Raw genomic sequence first — 16064 nt, 5'->3', positions numbered from 1 at the left:
TATTTTTTTATAAAAATTTAGGATCAGCTAGACAGAACAGCAAGCCACTGGCATCATGCAAGGCAATAGTTTTGGTATTTATCCCCCCCGCTTAACAAAACGAGTTAAAGTTCCACTAGAAAAGTGAACATGAACATTTCAAAACCAGTTTATTCTCACCGCTGTATCCACTGAGGAAAATGCGTGATTTCTGCCTGCAACCATGCAGCAGCTGAGGTTGCGCTTTCCACCGATGCTTGCAAGCCCATTTGGACCACCTACCCCTGTGGGAAAGACCAGACGCAGTGGGCTTCTGTCCTTAGCTGAGGTGACATCCACAGTGTGATGTTTGTGAGGATTCTTTTTTCTTTGTAATGAGGAAAGCAATGGCACCTTCTCACCACGTGTGCTCTAATCGGCTTCCAACAAGTTCCAGGTGCTCTCGGGTCCCACAGACATTCATTTGGAGCTAAGAAAGACTAAGTACGCACTAAACGGACCAGAACGCAAGTTCAGTGCAACCTGCCAAATGTCAACTCAAAACCCTAGTTACAGGTACAAGTGTACCCCCAAATCCGGTCCCCTTCTGCGTGTGCACATGTCGCTAACGGAAGGTTCGGAAAATGAGACTCCACATGAAGGACACCTCTGTCCCCTCCAGAAGGCTGGCCTAGGGAACAGCTGCCCTTCCCTGTGTGCCATCCAGGGCGCACTGCACCCCACCCCACCCCGCCCCGCCCCACCCCTAGAGGCCCGCGACATTGGCAGCCACCACCTCCAGCGCAGGCGAACGCTCCCTGGCTGTCCTGCGGTCCCTCCCTATCAGAAGCAAAGTCCTTTGATTTGGCAGAGCAAGCTTTCTCAGTCCTTTATGGCACAGTGAAATATATTCTTCAATGCTATGTAATTCCAGACTAACGAGAAGTCTGTTTTAAGGCACGTGTCTCGGGGTGAATATATATTTTAAAAAACAAAAACAAAAACACAACGCTTCACCAAGTCCAACGTCCGGGACGTTCAGTCTCTGTCTTCAAGTAACGCGTTGTTCTCGTGCTCCCTGTCTTTGGTGTCCGTGGGGACCATGCCGTTCTCCAGCCCCGCGGGCTGCTGGGCGCAGTCCGTCAACATGGCCGTGCTGGAGTGGGCCGAGTTGCACATCTTGTCCGTCTCCCCCTCTTTCTTCTCCTCATCCAGGGAGTAATTGCGGAAGGTCTTGTAGATCTTCTGGACGTCCTCGGGCAAGGTCTTCTTGATGTCCTTGTTTTTCCTCTTGGTGAGCTTGGCGGTGGACCCGAACTTGTTGATGATGTTGTCCTCGGAGGCGCCCTGGCCGTGCTTGCTCAGCTGCTCGGCGCCCTTCAGGCGCAGGTTGTTGGGCCGGTTGTTGATGCTCTCCTGGGACGAGGCCTTGAAGCGGCCGGCGTCCAGCGCGGCGAAGACGGAGCGCTTCTCGGGGGACAGCATGTCGAGCGAGTGGGCGCGCTGGTCCAGGCCCAGGCGCCGGCGCTCCATGCTGCGGATGGTGGCGGCGCGCTGCAGCTTGTCGTGGATCTCCACGCTGAGCCGGCGCCGCGTCTCCCGGAACTCGGCCGTCACGTTGGCCTTCCACTCGGCCGCGTGGGCCTTGATCTCCCCCACCTGGCCAGGACACAGAAGAGCGACAGCACGCTGAGAAAGTCCTCTCTGCCCGGGCCCCAGCGCCCACAGCCCTTGGGTGTCCCAATGGGAAGGCTGGCTCGGGGCGGGGAGGGAGGGGCACGCAGACACGGGCGGGGGGGGGGGGGGGGGGGACGCTGCTTCTGCCCTGGTCCCTCCTGCCCCCTAACTACTCATCTCAAATCGGCTCGTGACTAATGTGGCTCAGGGAGGCACACCTGCTGGAGAACCCAAGGGAAGCCTGAGATTTGGAGTGGACTGAAGGACAGGCCAGTGGCATTCTGGGTGAGAAAGCCGTATTTTGAGTTGGACAGGCCTAAAGGGTTTCAGGGATGTGTCCACCCCCTCCTTAACAGCGCAGCCCCATTCCTTCTGCGCTGCTGGGGTAACCATGGCCAGCTGACAGAGGGCATAGGGCGGTGGTCGGCAAACTCATTAGTCAACAGAGCCAAATATCAACAGTACAACAATTGAAATTTCTTTGGAGAGCCAAATTTTTTAAACTTAAGCTATATAGGTAGGTACATTGTTATGAACTTAATTAGGGTGCTCCTAAGCTGGCCTTTGCGCCTGCACGTGGTATTTTGTGGAAGAGCCACACTCAAGGGGCCAAAGAGCCGCATATGGCTCACGAGCCACAGTTTGCTGACTGGTATAGTGAGATAAAGATGTGCACTTAGCTCAGTCCTACACACAAAGCAGATGTTCGGAAGGCCTTTGGCCCTTCCCTGTCCCTCCAGTGGCTTATCTGCGTAGGATGACCAACCTGTTCCAGTTAGCCTGGGACCCCTGATTTTAAAAGGTAAAGTCTTGCATCCTAGGAACTCCCTTAGTCCTGGGGAAACTGGGCCTGCCGGTCACCCTGTATCTGGGCCATGCTGTGGTTATGTGCTATCGGGCTTCACCTGGTTTAAGAAGACCCCCCCAGGGTGCCTGGTAACCAAATCTCCCTGGTCAGGGTGCAGAAAGAGGACATGCTCAGAGTGAGGTTCTGCACGCAGATCACTGTCACATCTCTGGGCTCTTAGTCAGCAGGGCAGACAGTACATCCCACGCTTTCCTATACAGAGAGGAATTCACACTTCTGCGTTGAGGAAAGTCAATATTTATGGTGCTACTTTCCCTTTTGTTATAGCCGATTTTCAGCAGTTCTGTTAGCTACCTGGGGAATCAGACTGGACAGAGGCTGCACTGCCAGTGTTCCTGTGTGCCAGGAAAATTCACATCGTGCCCAGGAATGAGACTGCACATTTCTACATTCAGCAACTTTCTCCTGAGCCCTTCTATATAGAATGAACAGTTGCTCTTAAAGAAGCTACCCCTCGGCCCTGGCCGGTTGGCTCAGCGATAGAGCATCGGCCTAGCGTGCGGAGGACCCGGGTTCGATTCCCGGCCAGGGCACACAGGAGAAGCGCCCATTTGCTTCTCCACCCCTCCGCCGCGCTTTCCTCTCTGTCTCTCTCTTCCCCTCCCGCAGCCAAGGCTCCATTGGAGTAAAGATGGCCCGGGCGCTGGGGATGGCTCTGTGGCCTCTGCCCCAGGCGCTAGAGTGGCTCTGGTCGCAACATGGCGACGCCCAGGATGGGCAGAGCATCGCCCCCTGGTGGGCAGAGCGTCGCCCCTGGTGGGCGTGCCGGGTGGATCCCGGTCGGGCGCATGCGGGAGTCTGTCTGACTGTCTCTCCCTGTTTCCAGCTTCAGAAAAATGAAAGAAAAAAAAAATAATTAAAAAAAAAAAAAAAAAAAGAAGCTACCCCTCCTTTTATTTCTTGGTCTTTTAAATCTTCTTACCTTTCTTTACCTCTTTCTTTCTCTTTCCCTTGCCTCTTCCTTTCTTATTTCTTTTCCCCTCTTCCTAAAAGAACTACATGGACTTTTTTTTTTAACTCACAAGATTCTACCTTTCCTTCCTAGGCTTCCTTTTCTTGCCTTTGTGTAAGTTTCCTGCACGTTTATATGCAGGAGTAAAGGCTGCACGCTCCTGGGGTATGCTTATCTACTCATTGGACAACCAGAAGGGGATACAGGCGACAGGGACCCCTTGAGTTCACTTTCCCGTGGCTGCCTACTGCTCAGTGACTTCAGTCTCACACAGAATCAAGAAAGATTCACGGTGTTCCAGCGCATTTCCACACAGACCCCGGGACCTGAAGGATAGGCAGGCTTTCTCAAGCTTTTTATGAATTTTCTAAGCCTCCCTCACGTATTTCCTGATGAGGGGAGACTGCACGCCTCCCTCAACCACAGTCGGCCTCTGCTGACTATATCAATATTTTTCTTTTAGTTTTCATTCCATGTTTCAAACTAAGGTATTCTTTATTAGCCTCTCCAAGATCCATGGGTTGGGGAGTAAGTCACCAGATTTTCCCACCTGCCAAAAAGGGACCCCAGAATAATTGTTACTCCATTTCACTTGGCTCTTAGGTAGCGGTTCCAGACCAGGAAGCCTCGTGAGCCCTTCGCTGAGTAAGAAACACTCGAGCCCACAGGATAGAGACAGGACGTTCTTGACACGAGCGCATCTGATCTCAGGAACATTTGTAGGATCTGGAAGGGGGTCCTACCTCTTCTTTTGTCTTTTTGGACAGAACCCGAAGCCAATCTCCGATCATACTGAGGACTGCTGCAAAGTAGGCGAGGCCAACAAGGATCCAAAACCACACTAGGGGCTTGTACCACTCCCGGTAATTGATGCCAGCATTTCCCCCTGAAAACAACCAGACGTTACTTTAAGCAGGATCCAGCAAATGGTCTTTGCAGAGCAAACAGAATCCGGTCCATGTAGCGGAGATGTCACCCCATCACTATCTAACAGTCAGCCATTAGGCCTGCTGCGTACAAGACGTGGCAGGCAGTGGGAGGCGAGCAAAAGACGTGTCCCGTCTCTAAGGAGCCTGGCTTGTGGATGATCTTCCTTTGCTACTTGACCACTCACCACAGCTCCCATAGCAAAAACATGTCAGTGGCCAACCTGATCTGCCTATTCTCCACCTGAGCTTGACAGTGAATGGCTTGAGCTGGAGGATCAGGCCCAATTGTCAATTTTTCTTAAACTTCTTTAAATTTAATAGAAATAAAACACCATGAAATCCTCCCAAATGGTTTGCAATGCATGGAACCGGGTTTTACGTTTTCTTCTTAAGCACACGTGCGTTTACCACGAGGCTTTACAGCATTTCCGAGACGTTGGTCCAAGCCATAGTGATTTACTGCTAACGGGGCTGGTGTTTACATGGTGCTAATCCAAAGGGTCAATTAGACTGAGTAATTAGAACCACCACGACCACGCTAGAACTAAAAGGGACCTTCCACGCCAGCCAGAACAATCCCTTTATTTTATAAATAGGGATTACAGAAAAAATCCATCAGACCAGACTGGCCAGTTGCCTAATTGCATTGACTGGCTGTTTTGTTGAACGAACCAGTCATTTATTCCAAATAATTAGCCAATCTATTCCAGCTCTCCCACAGACACTGCCAAGGGTAGCCAGGCAAAAATGGGTTCCAAGCCCAGCCCCTCTTCTAAAGAAGTGGGGATATTCCATGAAAGAATTGATGTCAGCCTTGTTCTCTGTGAGACGTGCTGCCCAGTGAACCAGGCAGGTGGCCATTACTAAGACAACCGACATTAGCCATGTATTGGTAATTGTGCTATTACGTGATGAATGATTAGTCCTTCCTGCTGGGTCAGGGTTGTAACCACCACCAAATCCATATTAAACTCTCATGGTATCAGCTGTATTTCCCACAGGCACCGGGGCAAGCATTGTGGCCTGTGGTTCTTCTCAATGCAACCGAACCCTTTTTTTTTTTCATTTTCAATTAAAGTTTATTTTGTATTGGTTTCAAGTGTACAGCTTAGTGGTTGGACAATCATAGATGTTACAAAGTGTTCCCCTCAATATTTCCCATTCCTAACTGGTACCCATACATGGTTATCTCAATAATGTCGACTGTATTCCCTGTGCTGTACTTGACATCCCGGTGACTATTTTCTAACTGCCAGTCTGTACTTCTTAATCCCTTCACCTCTCTCTCTTGGTCCCCCAACCCCCTCCACCCTCTGGTAACCCGCTTTTCAATGCAGCCCACCGATGTCTCAGTATTTCTAAATGTCTACCGCCACTTCTTAAAATTAGAATTCCAAACATTGCCAAAGGGCTCCATAACAAGCCCTCCTGAGTTTGGTTTGGCTGCCTTTGTCCTTTCCCTTTAGGCGACTGTCCCCCACAGCTTTCTCTAGGATGCTACTGGAGCTCCTGCAGCATTAAGTGGCTTTTGAGGTTCATTTTGTTTCTGCGCCTAGCCAGAGAAGTCCTCAGCCTTCTCCTTGAGGCTGACTGAGAGCCACTGTGTACCTTAGCCAGCCACCATCGCCCAACAAAGATCGTCACTAGGGTGCGCCAGTGAACAACGCATTAATCACCTTTCTGCCTGTTCCTCGATTAGCCGTTGCCCACAATTGGAGCTTTCCCTGTGCTCCTGGTCAGGGTTGTGAAATGCTACAGTGTTGCTCACTGTCCTAATGCGAGTCAGCTACCAGAATAAACCAGCACTTAGTCCTGTGTGGAGATCAGTGTTCCGGTTCTATTTCTAGTAGAGTTGATACCATGTTAAATCACAGCAACCATCAACTCTTGTTAATATACCTTTTAAAACAATCAGGCATCCTTCCCTGTCATTCTGAGAGTGTTGGACAAAAAGGTTGTGATAAACAGCCAATCTAAGGCATGCAGTCTTTGGACCCACCCATGTAAGCCTAGAAATTCGAGAAGGGCCTGGTCTAACTAGTCAGCACTGTGAACTGCAAGAGATCCCTGTCTGTGCAGACCTCCGGACAAAGGAAATACGGCTCTGTTATCAGTGGGAAGTAAGAAAGTGAAAACAGTGCCACACCTGTGACTGTGCTGGTCACGCCCTCGCCCGGTAAGTAAGGATAAGGTCAAGTGCTGGTATGTGCTAAGTGCTCACAGTCTGTAATACAAATAAATAAAGTCATATATTTTTAAAATAACGTATTCCCAGGGCTCCGCTACTCATGCCCCAGGTTAATAGAGTAACAGACTGAATTGAGCACTATTAGAGCAGGGGCCTTTACCAGTGTCCTCTACCGGGCGATCCTCCAGACAGACCAGGATCTGCACAGAGCTCTCTGAGGCACGACTAGCGCAGATTACGCTAGGGGCCGGGGTGGGGGGACCTCAATGCTCTCTGTGAAATGGTTCTGCACTGCAGCTGCCAATACCATCACAGGAACCCCAGTCTGGTATCCCACAGACCGGCGCCGGGTGATGCTCAGGGACTAACCAGACGACCGTTCCTCTCCCTTTCCTCAGTTTCCCTGTGGCTTCAGTCCAGAGCTCAGGTCCCTAATCACATGGCCCCAGGTGCCTTCTCCCAGCCCCAGGTGGGGTGAGGAGCTACACAACGACTGAGCACTGTGCATAAGGGAAGATTCATAGGATCCCAGGCTTTTTTAGAAACAATTTTTAATCCCTTCAATTTTGCAATTCTTAGTCCTTAGTCAATAAAAAGAAAGGCAACATGAAAACTGGTATTTCTACAAAGTGGACATCAGTCGTCACCTGCCCGGTTGGAAGAGCTGCAACACCACTGTGCTGTGTCACCTGGGTCACAGAGTTCACGAGGAGGCACTCGTGCCTTTTGATGAGCCTCCACCATCCCCCCCAGAATGTCCTGTCTTCCAGGTTCCCGGGGACAAGGTCCCTGTCCTCGTGGGCTCGTGCTCCACGGGGAGGCCCAGGCACAGCCAGGATCAAATGCCAAATGAAGGACAGTTGGTCTGGGAGTGCAGCTTGCAAATGTTCAAGGGTCAATGCCACACATGCCACACACACACACACTCCATCCAAACAGTTTGAACTTATGACAGAGGTGTTTAATCAAAGCACTCGCCTCTTGGAGTAAAAAAAAAAAAAAAAAAAAACTGATAGTCTGACCTTCTGGACCTATCTTATTAGAAGGAGAGGGACGGCCACCTCTATGCCCGCCTTCCTGCCACCCCCTGGGAGCACGTAGGAGGGCAGCTCTCCCTTCATTGCCAGCTGCCTGCCCCGGGCTGAAAGGAACGGTGGTTTCCTTCCGCTTCCATACACCCAGCCCGCTGGGGTCTGTTTTCACAGTGCAGGCTATTGCCACCATACATTCATGCAGACTCCATTCTACTCTATTCCCTCAGGGGGCAGGGCTCAGCTCCTGCTTGTCAACTGAGTCCTAAGCTTTGTGGGTCCACCCAGGACCATGTCTGAGGGGACAATGGCCCTCACCTCTTGGCAGCAGGAAGGTTAATCTGCAGATCGTGGCAGGCTAAGCTCCGTGCTAATCTCTCCAGAGTTTCACATTTGCCACTTGCTAATTAATACAGCCTTTTTCGACAGATTCGAGGAGCCTTAATACAATTCCAAAGTCCAAAATTCAATGAGAAATTCATTTCGCTCGTGCATAATTCATACGACAATGAGGGCGGCGAGCATCCTGGGGAAGGGGGGGCTGGCGCTCCTCTCACGGCAGGAGCCCGATGCTGTTTAGATCACAGAGGACCACGGGCTCGACCTGAGCCTGCGCACGGCAGCGGGACACCGAGCCTCTTCCACTTGCTTCTCCCACAGCTCACCTTCTCGTGGATCTGGGAAGCACCACCCACGGGGCCTGGCGACCGGGACGCCCAGGCTGCTTACCTGCCACAAAGTCCCCGAAGCCCACCGTGGTGAGAGTGACCACCACAAAGTAAATGGACTCCAGGGCCGTCCACCCCTCGATGTATTTGAAGATGACGGCGGGGATCGTCACGAACACGATGCAACCGGCCAAGATGAACAGGATGGTGGAGATGACCCGGATCTTGGTCTGACTCACTTGCTTTTTCTGGGAACAGCGAAGGAGAAAGACAAGTCAGCTTCACCACCTCGGACCCAGAGGACAAGAGATACATTTTAAAAAAAAAATGTATTGCATCAGTGGCTTTTACTGTACCTCCTTCTGGTCATGGGCAGCTTCATGAGAATCTAATGAAAGCTGCAGACCTTCTCCTAGAAAAATGCACCTGCAGATGTTTTCAGGTGTTCTGGGTGCTCCTCAGGCCCTGTGAAGCCTGCTGATAGGCTCCTGATCAAGTCGCCCCACTTAGCTCATGCTGTGACTGTCCCCTGCCCGGGTCCGTGACCACAGCCCGATGGCGACGCTACCTCCCTCACCGGTGCCAACACATCGTTTCCCAAGGAGGGCCTGCTGCCGTTTCCCATGGAGGGCCTCGGTCTGCAGCTCGTTCCTGGGATGGGGACGGGCCTCTCCCTCGTTTCCCTCGCCTCAAAGGGAGTATGCTGCGGGCGGGGTCTGACCTGAGACCGGCCAGCGTGCTTGGCTGCAAACACAAAGCCTAGCCACCCCACCCACGTGTGTGGCAGAGTCCGGGCATGTATTGGGGTGCTTCCTCACCGCCTTCCCCTGCTGGGCTTGGACATTCAGAGCACACTCCTTCCTCTCAAACACCCGTGTTTGCGCCGGTGCTGTGGTCATCATGTTTGTCGGCTGTATTACCCGCAAGGGTCGGGACAGGAGTTGAAGTCAGAATGACAGGGTCACTGTCTAAAGTGAGTGGTAGAAACTGCAGTGCACACCGGCTCCCGGAGGAGTCACGTGCAGAGGTGAAAGTGCACGTGCAACGGGAGTGCACTGATCCTGGGGTAAAGGAGTCACACCGTGGAGGCCAGAGGACCCGAAGCATCATTAGTGTTCTCCTTCAACGCACGCAAGACAACCTGGCATTGCCTCCAAGCTGAGTGACCCCTCAGGTCTCAGAGCCCCAGAACTGGCCCTGGAGATTGTTTCAGGGGGCCCTAGGACCAGCACCTCCCCAAACCAATATCCTAGCATACATATATCTGTAACGCCAAAGTGCGTGGGCCTTTCTACACTGCCTAGATTGATTTTCTGCAAAAGTACACCACATTTAGGGCAATCAATACAGGAAATCCTTACCGTGTGATCTATTTTCTGGTCATTGCCTTCTAGTGAATTAGACCTCAGAGTGCAGACAGACGTTTGCATTCATAAACCTCACTCACAGATGCAGCAACAGAAGCCCACAAGGGTTAAGGGATTTGCATAAAATGATGCGGCTAATTAAGGGCAGAGCCGACAGTAGAATTCTGATGTGATGAACGCTCAGTCCAGGGAGTAATGAAAAAAGACCACAACAGCTTTTCAAGTTATTCAACAGTTTGCCAGCTCAAAGTTGCCAGCATCCACCCCTAACAAAAGAAGCCACGAGGAGGAGGCACCCTGTCTCCCTTCCGGGAAGGCAGACTGAGAGTAAGAAATTGTCACCATCCAGAAATTCTGAAGCTTCGCTCACAGCAGGGACATTGGGGCCAGGTTTCCCAGGATGGAAACAGTCCAGAGAGACTCTGGGAAGTTCACCCACGTGGCTCAATCATGTAAGTGTTCATCAAAGAAATGGCTAAGTCTCAGTGACAGAAGGTTGATTCCGGCTCTGTTCCCCTTCTTCCCACCCTCCTCTTCCTCTCTGACTTTTGGGGAGAAACATCAGTGCCTCCTCTGTATAGGGAAGCTCCAAGAGACAAGAGCTGAAAAGGGGGGGGAGCTGCCCCCCGCTGTGATCAAGACTCAAAACCATTCCGTCCCACTCGACTGGGGTCTTTGGTCCTAGGCATAGTCCCTACGGCAAACCAGAGAGGGCAACGAAATGACTAAGAATAATTACCGTGGAGAATCTTTATCTGCACAATCTAAGTCAGCACTATTCATGCTCCAGTTCCTGGACCAATATATTCCCTAAACTCGCACAGGACAAGCTAAAAAATCGCCATCCTTCTTTATAAAAGGAAGACATGAGCTCTAACTCCAAAGAGGACACTCAGTATGTAAAGTGGGAATAGGGAAGACGAATATGGTTCCTGTTCTTATATAGTCCCCGCCTACCTCCTCAGAAAAGCCAGCTGGAAAAAGAAGAAGATATTTTATTGATATTTCTTAAAATGTATCTGAAATACCATTTTTCCCACAAATGAAAGTATCATGTCAAGATAACTTGCCTGAGAAGCACAGGGAATGCTCTCTCCACTGACTGAATTTCCACATTGGATATTAAGGACTCTGGGTGGAAGGGCACTTGAGCCCCTCTGAGAATCCAGGAACTTAGTTATTATTCATCTAGTTTTGTTTTCAGACAGGTGCAAAAATCGAGAGCCCCAAAGCAGATTTTACCAGATCGTTAAGTGAATTGAATTGCTGGCAAAATTCCCCACCTCACCGATACACTGTCCTCCTCAAACGCATAATGATATTAAAAGTGAGTTGGATGTTTCTGCGACACTTGTTAAGTCAAAGTGGGATGTGAATGTAGCTCCAAACCAAGTGATTTTGAGGCTGGAGAAGGAGGGGGCTCATCGGGGGGGAACTGGAGACCCTTCCAGGCTTCAGCAGGAGGTCAGAGGGGAGGTGGCATGGGGCAGGATTTGTTTGGTGGCAGAGAGAAATGTGTACAACAAAGCCTAGATCCTGGTGTCCTGATTGCATTATCTGCTGGAGAGTTTCTCAGCAAGGTGAACATGTCAGCACTGCTCACTGCCCACGCCAGTGGGTCCCTGGGCTGCTTCCTGCAGACAACTTGGGGTGATGTTCAAAGAAGGCTTGGAGAGCGTAATCACTGGGGGCCCTGGACAGTTGGCTCAGTAGCAGAGCATCAGCCCGGCATATGGAAGTCCGGTTTGATTCCCAGTCAGGGCACCAAGAGAAGCCATCTGCTTCTCTACCCCACCCCTTTCTCTCTCTTGATCTCTTGCTCTCTCTTCCCCTCCCACAGCCACGGTTCAAATGGTTTGAGCAATTTGGCTCCGGGCACTGAGGATGGCTCCGTGGCTTCCTCCTCAGGTGCTGAAATAGCTCAGTTCAGAACAATAAAGTAGTGGCCCAAGATGGGCAGAGGACTGCCCCCCTTGTGGGCTTGCTGGGTGGATCCACATCGGGGCACATGAGGGAGTCTGTCTCTCTGCCTTCCTGCCTCTCACTTAATAAAAATTTTTTTAAAATCACTGGGGTATATTAAGGACTTAAGAAATCAAGTGTTGGCCCTGGCCGTTTGGCTCAGTGGTAGAATGTTGGCCAGGCGTGTGGAAGTCTCGGGTTCGATTCCCAGACAGGGCACACAGGAGAAGCGCCCATCTGCTTCTCCACCCCTCCCCCTCTCCTTCCTCTCTATCTGTCTCTTCTCCTCCCGCAGCCAAGGCTCCATTGGAGCAAGGTTGGCCCAGTGCTGAGGATGGCTCCATGGCTCTGCCTCAGGTGCTAGAATGGCTCCAGCCACAGCGGGGCAACACCCAAGATGGGCAGAGCATCGCCCCCTGGTGGGCATGCCGGGTGGATCCTGGTTGGGTGCATGCTGGAGTCTGTCTCACTGCCTCCCCGCTTCTAACTTTGGAAAATAAATAAATAAATAAGAAATCAAGTGTTTTGTATGTGAGTGTGCACACTCTTCCTTGCATACATGTGTGTGTATGTGCGTGTGTAAAAATATGAATACCCATTTTTCACTATAAAAGGAAAAGGTATAGGTGTTAAGGTTTTAGCAATATCCATTATTCTGGATACTCATGTTTTTGCGGCCCTCCAGAGATCTATATTTTTTAAAGTTCCCTTAATTGAACCTTTGAAACTGTAATTTTCAAGGTATAACCAAAAACTAGCTTATACTTCATCCAGTGATCTTTGGGCTTCATAGTCTTGTTAGCCATGCAACTACTCAATACTACTGTAAGATGGTGTTTAAGAACCTAGAGTCCTGAGACACACCCCATCCCCAGTGCTAGACAGCTGGGCGATCTCAGGCAGGTGTCTAAACTTCTCTGTGCATTCATTTCTTCCTCTATACAATGGGAATAAGAGAATCTGCCTCATAGGACTGTTTGGAAGATCACATAAGTATGGGAAAACCTAGCACACAGTGCCTGCCAAGTGCTCAATGATTGTTAGTGACTGTTTTTGATGTAAAAGATCAAGTATTTTTTTAGATGTGGACAGTCCCAGACTTAATGCTGCCCCTTTGCCCTGGTGGCTGGCTAAGATCATCTTTGTTTAGCTGCAGGAGGTCACTGTTGGCTGTTCCTTCCTGGATCCATTATCTCATACAATCAGCTCATTTTCAATATGAGGGGAGTCTTCATTGGTTCTTCTATGCTGATTCCGGATTGAGCTGTCAGACTGTTTTAGCTCACAATCTTGAAAGCTTTTTTTATTTGCCTTCCAGTTAATTTCCCTCTAGTTCTTGACCATCCTTCAGAAACGGCCAAGAATTGCAGATTGTGTCTGTGACGTCACAAACAAGCAGTAGAGGGACCCTCCGAGTCCCTGTCTGGCTTTCCTTGCCTCGCCCCCCGCCCCCACCACTTACAGAATCAAGCTGTGTTTCCACGGTGGGGTTGCTAGGCAAAACCTCATTGCTTATTTACCAGTAAGCAGAGCAGCTAGAAAAAGGCTTCAGGAGGACCCAGATCTGACTGGGCTAATCTTGGACTGACAAAATGGTTATCCCAGAAAAGATGGTTTGATATAATATTTGGGCAGAAGTGACAGGATCATTGTGCATATCGGTCCAAATCTTCTTTTCACATTGTGTTGATTAGAATAATGTTTTCTTTCCTTCTCCTTGTGCAAACAGTATTATGCAAAACGATTTCCTGTGTCCCACTGACATTTACTGCAGGAATTTTTGAAGAACTCAAAGCCTATCTCCTGTAGCGTTCATTTTAATTGTCAAAGTTATACGTGCAATTATTTCAAAGAGCGAAATAAATCTCATAATCAGGAGGCAGGGGAGCCAGCCCCAGGAGCTCTCAGTAGAGAAGGGAACATACATGCTGACAATTGTGGAAGTGCAGACATGTTTCAGACCTCAGAGGGCGAAGCCAGATGCCCGGTTCTCATGAAGCATAACACCCGGCCAGTGTCTGTATACTTCCGCATCTGATTTTAGAGAGCAAGTATATTTCTATTCAGCCGCAGGCTATTTTTTAACTGGATGTTTACCCCTTTCCCAATGGCCTTTTTTTTTCCCACCACTTACTTTTATGTGATTTCTTAGAATTCTGAGAATAGCAACCCGAATTGTTGTGTCTGGCTTAGAAAGTGGGTACTTGTTGTGACTTTTCAGCCAGAACATTGGACATGGCATACAATGATCAAGGTACTGGGATAAAGACCCCAAGACAGGAGCCAGACATCATGAGCTCTCGCCTACAGTTCCATTTGTTTTGTTGAAGGGCGGCCCTATCACCATGGTAATACCATCAAACTGAGAATAATCTCTCAAAATGGAAAGATAGTAGGAACTGCCTCACAGAAGAATTGACTTTATTTTCTCAAATTAGGATGCATTCCACAAAAGATTTCTTTTTAATCAAAGGGCCAGTTCTAACACTTTCAACATCACAACAAATATCCGCGTAGCACTGTATAAACTGCGAGGAGACTTTTTACGTACATTTAACCTATAATCTTCATGGCAGCGGTACTGTAACACACATTAGTGAGAAGCAGTAAAGTCTCCATGGAAACCATGAGAAATGTCCTCCTCAAAAGCCGAATAAATAAATGGATCATATCTACACAGAATGATAGCTAGCACCTGACTCTGAGCCACACTACATCTAAGAGATGACTGGCCAGCTCAGTATCGTGTTGGTATCACCATGCAATGTTTTTGAAAAAGCTTTTCATATATATAATTCAATTGCCTTTATTACTGAAATGCCCATGCAGGTGTGTCCGGGATGGACAAAAATTTAAATCCACAAACAATAAAAGTCCTCAGCTATTCCACTCCAAGTACACCTCAATTAAAATCTTTGGCCCTACATTGCACTTACAAGTTCCTGTACCTTGTGATCAGAAATAAATTATTTTTAAAGAAAAAAAAAAAAAATCTTTGGCCCTGGCCAGTTTGCTCAGTGGTAGAGCGTCAACCTGGTGTGCGGGAGTCCCGGGTTCGATTCCCGGCCAGGGCACACAGAAGAAGCGCCCATCTGCTTCTCCACCCCTCCCCCTCTCCTTCCTCTCTGTCTCTCTCTTCCCCTCCTGCAGCCAAGGCTCCATTGGAGCAAAGGTGGCCTGGGCGCTGAGGATGGCTCCGTGGCCTCTGCCTCAGGCACTAGAATAGCCTTGGTTGCAACAGAACAATGCCCCAGATGGGCAGAGCATTGCCCCCTGGTGAGCATGCAGGGTGGATCCCAGTTGGGCGCATGCAGGAGTTTGTCTGACTGCCTCCCTGTTTCCAACTTCAAAAAAAAAAATACAAAAAAAAAAAAAAATCTTTTTAAGTTTTCTGTTCTAAAAGTCAGTGTTTTTTTTAACATTTGAAGGTAATACTCTATTGAAACACAAGATTTTACATTCCAAGTTCAACCAATTAATTTAGGGCACAATTATTAAGAGCTTTTTATATGTTTGGGGCTGTCCTGGTTGCAAGGACACACCAGTTGGCAGGGAGGGAGGGAAGGAGGGAGGGAGGGAGGGAGGGAGGGAGGAAGGGAGGGAGGGAGGGAGGGAGGGAGGGAGGGAGGGAGAAAAGAAGGAAGGAAGGAAGGAAGGAAGGAAGGAAGGAAGGAAGGAAGGAAGGAAGGAAGGAAAGGAAGGAAGGAAGGAAGGAAGGAAGGAAGGAAGGAAGGAAGGAAGGAAGGAAGGAAGGAAGGAAGGAAGGAAGGAGAGAAAGAGAGAAAGAGAGAGAAAGAAAGAAAGAAAGAAAGAAAGAAAGAAAGAAAGAAAGAAAGAAAGAAAGAGAAAGATAGATGAAGGAAGGGAGGAAGGAAGGAAAGAAGGAAGGGAGGGAGGGAGGGAGGGAGAAAGGAAAGAAGGAAGAAAGTGGGAAGGAGGGAGGGAGAAAGGAAAGAACAAGTCTCTTCGTCATGCAGACAGTTTGGTAGACACGGGCAGGGTGGATCCAGTTCCATCTTTGGCTGAAACAGCGCTGTCCATGGTGCCCAGTCCTGTCCCAGCTGTTGAGGGCAAAGACTTCTGCCTAATGACATAACACGGATTTAAAAACACATCACCTGAGAGAGAATAAAGGAATATTCTTGCGGCTCTGGTACATGGAATACACAAGTATGCCGAGTGCAATGGACTATCCTTGGATCTTCGTCAGCTAAGCATTCAGAAACTATGTCACATAGGCAATCACGCTAATGTAGGAAACACCTAGATGTCACCCTGACTGAGGAAGGGTCCCTCGCACTAGTTGAGGTGAGAAATGCAGACCCCTGGAAAGGAGAGGAGAATGGGGCACCTCCTGGTGAACTCGGTCAACAGAATAACTCCTGGTCAACCCGACACACGCCCTGCCCAGCTGCCCTCGCAACCAAACCCCAAGTTTCTTTTACCCAGATGTCAGCAGCACTT

General features: G+C 49.5%; 1 protein-coding gene across 1 annotated transcript in view; it reads right to left on the bottom strand.

The window, feature by feature from the left end:
• Positions 1–737: 737 nt before the first annotated feature.
• KCNK10 (potassium two pore domain channel subfamily K member 10) overlaps positions 738–16064 on the bottom strand; it is a 78431-nt gene continuing 63104 nt past the window's right edge. The window contains exons 5-7 of the mRNA XM_066341370.1: positions 8333–8519; positions 4199–4341; positions 738–1617 (exon numbers count right to left, since the gene is read on the bottom strand). Coding sequence (XP_066197467.1) covers positions 997–1617; positions 4199–4341; positions 8333–8519 — 951 coding nt within the window. The 3' untranslated portion in view covers positions 738–996. The remainder of the gene's footprint in view (positions 1618–4198; positions 4342–8332; positions 8520–16064) is intronic.

This window comes from Saccopteryx leptura, chromosome 6 (assembly GCF_036850995.1).
Source record: "Saccopteryx leptura isolate mSacLep1 chromosome 6, mSacLep1_pri_phased_curated, whole genome shotgun sequence".
Lineage (NCBI taxonomy): Eukaryota > Metazoa > Chordata > Mammalia > Chiroptera > Emballonuridae > Saccopteryx > Saccopteryx leptura.
Note: the sequence above shows the minus strand (reverse complement) of the source record. Positions and strands in the feature narration are given on the sequence as shown.